General features: G+C 43.1%; 1 protein-coding gene across 3 annotated transcripts in view; it reads right to left on the minus strand.

The window, feature by feature from the left end:
• The window catches only part of DCUN1D5 (defective in cullin neddylation 1 domain containing 5), a 74,698-nt gene extending 68,002 nt beyond the window's left edge, over positions 1-6,696 (minus strand). Inside the window, exons 1-2 of one of the 3 annotated variants that reach the window (XM_014460782.2) lie at positions 6,533-6,696; positions 2,892-3,015 (exon numbers count right to left, since the gene is read on the minus strand). In XM_014460782.2, the coding sequence (XP_014316268.1) occupies positions 2,892-2,909 (18 nt within the window). In that variant the 5' untranslated portion in view covers positions 2,910-3,015; positions 6,533-6,696. Of the gene's footprint in view, positions 1-2,891; positions 3,016-6,415 lie in introns of those variants that run through there. The other 2 variants (XM_023758811.1, XM_023758812.1) reach the window with 2 other exon arrangements.
• Positions 6,697-9,714: the final 3,018 nt, after the last annotated feature.

The raw sequence follows: 9,714 nt of genomic DNA on the forward strand, positions 1-9,714 counted from the left end.
TGCCCTTGACCGGAATCGAACCTGGGACCCTTGAGTCCACAGGCTGACACTATCCACTGAGCCAAACCGGTTAGGGCCAGATCCACTTTTTAACAAACTCCCCAGGTAATTATTATGCACATTCAAGTTTGAAAAATGCTAATGTAGGTAACAGGAGTTTTGAAGATTAAGTTTTTACCACCTGGAAAGGAGAATAAAATACAGCTCAGTTATGCCTGTAGCCTAGCAAACCTGGCACAATGTGATATTCCTCCTACAATACTTTAATACTGTAACTTAGTATTATTATTTTAAAACATTGCTCAAAAACTCTTCATAACTCCACTGCTATATACATTTTTATTTAAATTAGTTTTTCTAGGTTCAGAAAAGCCTGTCATTGTCATAAACTTGATTTTTTCAAACTATACTGAACCAAAAGGAAATGAATTTATAGATTCAAAGGAGTGAGTTTTAGATCGCTTCTCTGTAACTATCTGTAGAGAGCGCCTGGGAGAGCACCTGAGCAAAGGTCGTCGGGTGAGTCCAGGGCGTTGGCAAAACCACATCCTGGAAACATACCTGGCCAAAGGCAAGAATATTGTCAGTCCTGACCTATAGCTCAGTCAGGCCTGACAACTACGAGAAGCCACAAGAATGAAGAACTGCAGCTTGATCTTTAAGCATGATTTCACATAATTTCCTTTGTCTTAAACTCTAGTAAAACTTCCTGGTATTATGCTGTATATAATAAACTAGCTCTGGGTCACGGTCTCTCCATCCGAGAACAGTGTCCTAACTGGTCCCAGCTTTACTTACTGTCTCTGTGTCTGTCTCTTTTCCTCAATCCCCAATCGCCCCTACTCAGGACTCGTTCACTCTCTAGCCTTGCTGGTCACGGCTGAATAACCCCCATAACTATCTACCGTTTTATAGAGTGGCACATGCTAATAGCATAAAATTGAACTGCTATCTACTGAAAGGCTAAAGCAAATTTGCTCTAACATGTAGGAATAGGACTTCATAGGCCAGAAGACTAAAAGCTACCTACAATTTGGGTCTAAACAAATCAAACAGCAAATCATTTAGTTCAAATAAGCATAGAATTATCATGTGAAGCCTCATATTTTAACCTCAGTTTGGCTTAGGTCCATTAGAGACTTCTAAAAATGTGATTATTTTCTTATAAGTATCCTCTTTAGAAATTTTTGTTTTTAAAGCAAAGGGAGAAATATTCTGGTATACATTTGACCTAAAAGGTCCTCTATAGTTTTAGAACTTCAGGAATTGTTTTGAGTGGCACACCATAGTCTCTCATTTTTAGCTAATGATAATGCTAATGGTCCCCACACCTCTTTAACTGCAAATTTCTACCAATAAAAAGTTGTTTTGCCAAATACAGATATGTATGTACATATGCATGTACATGTATATATACATAAAATTTGTATGTGTATTTATGAATATACTAGAGGCCCAATGCATGAAATTTGTGCAAGGGGCTTGGCCCTCCACCACCACTGCGGCTGCCTCTGCCTCCACAGTGCTGCAGCTTAGTCTGGAAGGTTGTCCAGAAGGTTGTCCGGTCTAATTAGCATATTATGCTTTTATTATTATAGATCCATAAAGAGATACAAATTACATACTCATGCCACTGTCTAAATACTTTAGGTACATTAAAAAATGCACACAAGAAGATAAATCTACAAAATACACATAATTAGAACTTCTGATATTATCTTAAACCCCAATGGATACTTATGCTAACCCATTTCACTGCACACAGTAGTGTGCTAAGACCAGGTCTCTAAGGGGGAAAAAAAGTCCTGACTACTTCTGTGGTGTATATACTCCTACCATTGCTGACTTTGAGCTACTAACATGATATTATTTGCAAAATTTCTGAAAATTTAACAATCAGCTCTCACCACCCAGTACAGCTGAGCCTAGCACTAAGTACACACATCATACTTGGGAGATCAAAGTCATAGTCCAGCATACTGTAACATTTTAGTTTGAAACTAGTTTTCCAATATAAAAAAATTCTACAAATTAATAAATAAAAATATTACAAGCATTTGGTATTACATTACTATTCCTAAACGTGAATTACTATTTAAAAATCTGAGAAAAATTTTCCTTTTAAAAAACATAGCTTATACTTAAAATGGGTGCAGTTTCATTTTATGAAGAATTATATCTTAAGGTGTTTTTTTTAAAAAATGGCTCATTGACTTTATCTGATAAAAAAAACCTAAACAAAATAAGATTTGGCTCTAGGTATTACCAAGTATGCCACTAACTAATAAATTATTTTCAGCCTTTGTATTTCATAAAACAGTAACAGTATATTTTTTTAAATAAGCAAAACTCCAATGTCTTCATTAATGGTGCCACCATCAAAATCCAGCAGTTTTAGCCCAGATTGGTTTGGCTCAGTGGATAGAGTGTCAGCCTGCGGACTGAAGAGTCCCAGGTTCGATTCCGGTCAAGGGTATGTACCTTGGTTGCAGGCATATCCCCAGTAGGGAGTGTGCAGGAGGCAGCTGATCGATGTTTCTCTCTCATCGATGTTTCTAACTCTCTATCCCTCTCCCTTCCTCTCTGTAAAAAAACAATAAAATATATTTTTAAAAAAATCCAGCAGGTTTAAGCACACAATCACAAATATACAACTATAAGCTTTTTAAATAAATAACTTACAGTCTGAGATACAGCTCAGACAATTAAGCTACTAGTTTTTATTTTCTTAATTTTTTATTTGAATATACAAAGATGGATGTACTCAGCTTAATAAAAGTATAACATTATCTTTTTATTTACATTGAAAAACTAACATAAAAGAAAAAATGATGATGCAATATAGAGAACTGAATGTGAGAAGCATGAAGAGTTGTAAGGTTAAGTCATACCTGATAAAGTCTGATCATGTGAGGATGGTCTCACATTATCATTATTTGTGCTTCTCAGTAGGTTTTCTCAAGATTCACTGCATCCAGCTGAGATTTATCTATAATTTTTATCGACACCTGCATCCTATATAAAAATAAATACAATTAGTATAGAATGGTTAACATTTTCCAGTTAGAATCTTTTTTATTTTTATTGATTTTAGAGAGGAAGGGAGAGGGAGGGAGAGATAGAAACATCAAAGATGAAAGAGAATCATAGATCGGCTGCCTTCTGCACACCCCCTACTAGGGATCAAGCCCGCAACCGCAACCAGGGCATATGCCCTTGACCAGAATAGAACCTGGGACCCTTCAGTCTGCAGGCTGACACTATCCACTGAGCCAAACCGGCTAGGGCTCCAATTAGAATCTTTTTAATAAATGACATCTGAGACTTTGCCCGTAGGTTTGTTCCTATGACAATGATGATAGCTAAATTAAATTCAATGCTCATTCATTCAACAAATATTTCTTAAACATCTACCACATGTAAGACAGTGTGGTAGATTTTGTTTGGGAGTGTCTTCAGTGTGCTATGAAGAATAACCCAGCAAAGTTACTTTAATAAAACATATTTCTCTTTCAATACAAATGTAGTGCCTTTATACTCCATTTATAAATTAAAGAAATAAAATTTCAGCAGTTTCAGCTAGTTATCATTCCACCAAAAAGCACTTATAAATGGTCAGCCAAGTAGAAGACAATTTCTATTGTACTGAAATAAAAATTTTCTAGAAAAGCAAGTGATATGTTCCAAAGACTATAGACCTAGCTTTCTAGCAAAAAGCTAAATATAAAGTATCAAAATCCATCTCCATGAAATCATGCTCATTGGATTAAATTTTGTTTATAAAAATCAAAGTGCAAAAACTCAAATGTTACTAAATTTTGGTTTTCTTAAAATGTGATCTCTTCCTGTCATAATTAAATAGGAACCCAAACCACTCCAAGGTTGATAAGTTGAAGGAGCGGCATTTGAAGGTGAATAGCTAAGAAATCAGAAGTCAACAATCATGTACTTTTCCCATGTAACCAAAAAAAACAAAAACCTATTTTTAAAAATTACTAAATATTTGGTTAGAAAATAAGCCATTCTGACTTAAGTAAAATTTTCTGATAATTAGCACCCAAATGTAATTATAATAAGTTCTGAAGAAAACTCTAAAATGTACTTCATAATTCTATGTACATATTCTGAACATAATTCAGTTTTATGTTGTTTCAGGGTAATTTTTAATATCAGTTGTTAAAAATATGTATGTGCTATAACAGTGCAAGACCCTTAAAAGGTATCCAAGAAAATAGGTCTCAGCTTGTCAATTCCCTCACACTCCTGTTTATACAATGAGTTGTTTATTCCTTCCATCCGGCTACTCTGTCCTTTATTAATGCTACTGCAAGGTTTACTTCTTACCTTTCTATTTCTAATTTACTGTCACAGCTTGTTTCCTGATTTGAATTACTTGTAACCCATACAAGAACTCAAGTTCCGCCCTAACCGGTTTGGGTCAGTGGATAGAGCGTCGGCCTGTGGACTCAAAGGTCCCAGGTTCGATTCCAGTCGAGGGCATGTACCTTGGTTGCAGTCACATCCCCAGTTGGGGGTGTGCAGGAGGCAGCTGATCAATGTTTCTAACTCTCTATCCCAGGCCCTTCCTCTCTGTGAATAATCAATAAAATATATATTTAAAAAAAAAAAAAAAAAGAACTCAAGTTCCCAAGGGAAATCAGATTACTAAACTTCCCCTTACCTCCTCCCTTCCACTCTCTCTAAAAATCAATGGGAAAAAAATATCCTTACTCCTCCAGTAAGGATTAAAAAAGCGGAAAAAAAAGCTAGGAGTAGATTAAGCAATCTCACTATAGTCACATTATTTATCATTACAAATTTAATCTAAATTGCTAACAGAAATTTTTTAAATATATTTTTATTGATTTAAGAGAGGAAGGGAGAGGGAAGGAGAGGGAAACATCAATGATGAGAATCATTGATTGGCCGCCTCCTGCACGCCCCCTACTGGGGAAGGAGCCCGCAACCTGGGCATATGTCCCAGATGGGAATCAAACCCGCAACCCCTCAGTCCAAGGCCGAGGCTCACTGAGCCAAACCAGCTAGGGCGTAACAGAAATTTTAAGAGAGAAATCTGTGACTTTGGTCCTGATGCTAAAAATTGTCATATTTGGGTTACTTCAGGATCCATAAGGGAGGGCAAAAAGTGACGATGATGCAATGACATATACCCCTTTCTTTTTGGAAATGGACTCCATACAAAAACAAACAACAACATCAACAAAGCAAAAAACACAGTTAAGCAAACTTCTTAGAAAAATCACTCAGGTTTTCCAATGCCCTTTACCTTACACTGCCATTCTGAAAAATGAAAAGGTCCTATGTTATTCCATATTCAAACTCTAGTACATCCACCCTAATATGGGGAAACACTTAAAAGGATAGAAACTGGAAAAAACTAAACTGAAAAAAGAATGCGATTCCAGAACAATACAATGGGCAAAAACACCAGGTTTTATTCTATAGAACAGTTCTGTTTCCACCGTTTTTCTAACGTATTTAATTTGCATGCCTTGAAATGGAGACCCTGAGGCCATAGGAGCCTGGAAGGAAGGGGGCGGTTAGGTAAGAACAGACTTGTGAGGAAATGTGTGCGGTGCATTAGAATGTGCAATGGGGGTTGGGGGGTGCTGAATCCACCGCCGGGAAGCAGCGGAGGCTTTGCAAGTGCAGAGCGGAGTCTCCGGCGGCGTTGCAGGGAACGCTGTGCACAGCCAGGAGGCACACGTGGTAGAGCAACAGCCCGGGATAAGCAGGGCCCAGCCACCAACCGAGGTGACCCATGGTCACCAGTTGCACTGTCTGGAGCAGCGGTTCTCAACCTGTGGGTCGCGACCCCTTTGGCGGTCCAACGACCCTTTCACAGGGGTCGCCTAAGACCATCCTGCATATCAGATATTTACATGACGATTCATAACAGTGGCAGCCTTACAGTTATGAAGTAGCAACGAAAATAATTTTATGGTTGGGTCACAACATGAGGAACTGTATTTAAAGGGCCAGAAGGTTGAGAACCACTGGCTGGAGCGCTAGACCAAAGCCAGCCTGCCACCAAATCAGAGACACTGTCGGGCAACAGGAGGGAGAGATGACAGCGGCCATCCGGGCATTCGCGGCCACCAGGGTCCCTTCCTCGCGGGGCCGTGGGGGCGCGGAGGTCACGGGGACGCGCGATGCCCCGTCTCCGGAGTCCGAGCGCGGGCGTCCCCTCCTCGCGGCTGGCGGCGTCCCTCACGTCTGGACGAGGTTCCGCGAGGCCACCGGGGGTGGCGCAGGGAAGGCAAGGCCCCGGCTGGTCGGGTTTCCAATGGGACGACACTCGGTCCAAGTGACCCGGCCCCGACCCCGACCCCGACCCCCTCGGCGCTCACCGACCGCCTGCACCTCCTGGGTCCTCAGTCCCAGGCCCACTCGCCTCAGCTGATGACCCGGCCTCTGGGGTCTCCCCAGGCCCCGCTGCAGCCGCCCCTCTCGGAAAACAGCTCCTCTCCCGAACCCTCGCCTCGGACGCCGCCGCCGAGCCGGGCCGCACCTGCGTCTCGGTGATCCGGTGCCGCCCCAGCTTCACTACGGCGAACTTGCCCTTGCCCAGCGTGCCCTCTATGCCCGGACCGGACCGGCTGCAAGTGCCTCGGGCCATCCGCCACGACCTGCTGGGCCCCGCGTCTCCACACGGCGGACTGGAGCGCGGGCCGCTCGGCCGGACCCAGCCGAGCGCGCGCCGCCGCTTACGTACGTCGACGTCAAGGCTTGGGGGCGGGGCCTGGAGGTCAGCGTGGGACAGCGCCGACTTGAGTAGCAGAAGGGAGGGAGAGAAGATGGGCGGGGCCTAGTCAGAGCTTTCCTTCCCGGCTCGGCGCTCTCAGCTCTCCGGCTGCCAGGGGCAGGGGTGCCCCTTGGGTCCCCAGTTCCTCAGCCTCCCAGAGGAAGGCCAAGAGCGAGTCCTGGAGGACGGAGCGGAGGGGTGCCGGGACCTGGCCCGGGCCTGCGGTCTCCTACCCCAGCTCCCGGGTTCTCCGCCCATGCCGGCCCTTCCCGCCAAAAGCTCACCTGTGACTATGCTGTATCCCACATTTGGCTGGGCAATGCATTGCTCACAGGCTCCTTGTGTTTTGTTTTTTGTTGTTGTTTTGTTTTGTATCCTTTTCTCATTTGGTTACAAATCCGTCCACATTTTGATGTCTCCGAGGAGTCATTCTGACAGCAGCGCGGTCGCTTATAGATTAACAGAATGTTAGCGTTGAAGAGACCCTAGAGATCTCTTACTGCAGGGATCTGTAACCTCAACTGGACTTCTGAGCCTCAACCTCCCCCTAAAACGTATGCACATTTTTGCTTATTAGAGTTTGTCTCGGGCATTGGGACTATAGCTTTTATCAGATTCCCAAAAGTATCGGTAACCCAGAAAAGATCAAGAAATCAAGCCCCAAGGAATGAAGGTAGCTTCCTAGGTCACTCAGGCAATGCTACAAATCACACCAGTCTTCCATATGCTGACCCAAGGAAAAGTTACAGTGTTATTTTAATAGTAGAGGCCCAGTGCACAAAATTCGTGCACGGAGGGGGAGTGTGTCCCTCAGCCCGGCCAGCACCCTCTCCAATCTGGGACCACTGGCTCCTAACTGCTTGCCCCTAACCGCTTCTGCCTGCCTGATCACCCCCTAACTGCTCCCCTGCCAGCCTGATCACTCCCTAACCACTCCCCTGCCAGCCCAATCACCCACAGCTGCCCTCCCCTGCCTGCCCGATCGCCCACAACTGACCTCCCCTGCCAGCCTGATCACCCACAATTGCCCTCTGCTGTTAGCCTGATTGCCCCCAACTGCCATCCTGTGCCATGACCTGCCTCTTCTGCTGGGAATCGCCTCCTCCATGCCATGCAGAGCCACATGACCCCCAGGCCTCACTGCGTGGAGTGGCCACAAGGCCCTGCCTCCGCTGTACCTGCAGCCATCTTGTGGTAGCCATCTTCTTACAACATCACTCGAGGGCATCACACGAGGGCGTGGTGCCACCTAAGCTTTTATTTTATAGGATTCCCCTCTTCCCAATATATTTCATTAGTTAATTATAATTATGGTAAATGTTCTAAAACAAAAGTACAGTGTGCTTTGAGGTTATATAACATGGGGTCCTGCTCTAGTCTGTAGCGTGGTGGGCAAGAAATTTTCCCAAGGAAGTAATATTTAAGGTGAGAGCTGATAAGTCAGTGGGAATAGGCCAGGGGATGAGATGTGGGGAGAGCCTTATCATTGAAATTAAAAGCTGTTTCAATATCTTGAGGTGGGAAGAATCTGGAAATGTTCCAACTGAACAGTAACAATGCAGGTACAAGGATGGGCTGAAGGGGTAATATGCTAGGACTGTATTACATAAGGTCCCATATGTACTAAATCATAAAGTGCATCTTATCTCATTAGACTTGACGCGGGCAAAGTTGACTTATAACTGTTATTGTTAGCCCATAAGCATTAATAGAAATTATAGTATTATATGGATGTTTGATTCTATACAGTGAAATTTGAAAATTGAAAGATTTTATTTGTCTAAAATGTTTCTTCCCACAGCCTCCTACTTCTTTCCTACAAAGCCTTATTCCTTTGGATTAAATAAAGAAACATGAAAGCCTTCCAAGAACTACTATAAAAATGCACTTTGGTTACCTGATGAGAATCCTTAGGCTTCATGATTGGGCTAATTAGGTATTTGCATAGGGAAAAGCATCAATGGATGCAATTGCAAGAAGGCAAGGCATAACACAGAGACCTGTGGCTGATGATAGGGAAGGGAGGCCAGGTAGCTAGGCACTGTAATGGAGATTTTGAATCTTGGTTTATCCTGGTGCAACGATGGTCCCAGGAGATACCTGTTTCACAGTTTTGTCTAATGTCACACCTCCAGTTTTTGCCAAGATAGAGAATTACCAGGGAATGGCTGCTGACCCCAATATCAATCTTGGAGTAACTATATAGGAAAACCATCATGAAACTGGGAAATAATGGGAAAGAAGAAAAACAAAACAGGGAAATCCCTGGGCTACACTGAAGCCTTTTTTGAACTAGTGTGTGTATGTGTGTGTGTGTGTGTGTGTGTATTTAGTTCATTTAGTTCATGACTGTTTCATCACACATGTAGGTTTGTGTGTCACCAGCACAGTCAATATAGTGAACATATGGTGCTAGGAGGGTCCTCGTGCTTCCCACTCACCCCTGCCCTCAACTCCTGGAAACCGCTAATGTATTCCCCATTTCTATCATTTTGTCATTTCAAGAACGTTGTATCAATGGAATCAGACAGTATATAACCTTCAGGGAATGACTCTTTTCACGCAGCATAATTCTCTGACAATCCACCCAAGTTGTTGTGGGTATGAGCAGTGGATTCTTTTTATGGCTGATTGGTGTTCCATGGTATGGGTGCCCCACAGTGTGCTTATGTCTCCTCCTGTTGATGGATAGGGGTTTGTTTCCAGGTTTTTTGGCTCTTACAAATAAAGGTGCAATGAACATTCCTGTCCGGGTATTTATGTGAGCATAAATTGTCATTTCTTTGGGATAAATGCTCAAGAGTGTACTTGCTGGGTCCTCTGGGTAGTTTTATAAGAAACTTCTGAGTGCTTAGCTTTATAAGAAACTGCCAAACTATTGCAGTCGCTGTACCATTTTATATTCCCACCACAATGTACTGTGACCCACACCTGCATCCTCACCAGGG

This window comes from Myotis lucifugus, unplaced genomic scaffold (genome assembly GCF_000147115.1).
Source record: "Myotis lucifugus unplaced genomic scaffold, Myoluc2.0 scaffold_139, whole genome shotgun sequence".
Taxonomy (NCBI): Eukaryota; Metazoa; Chordata; class Mammalia; order Chiroptera; family Vespertilionidae; genus Myotis; species Myotis lucifugus.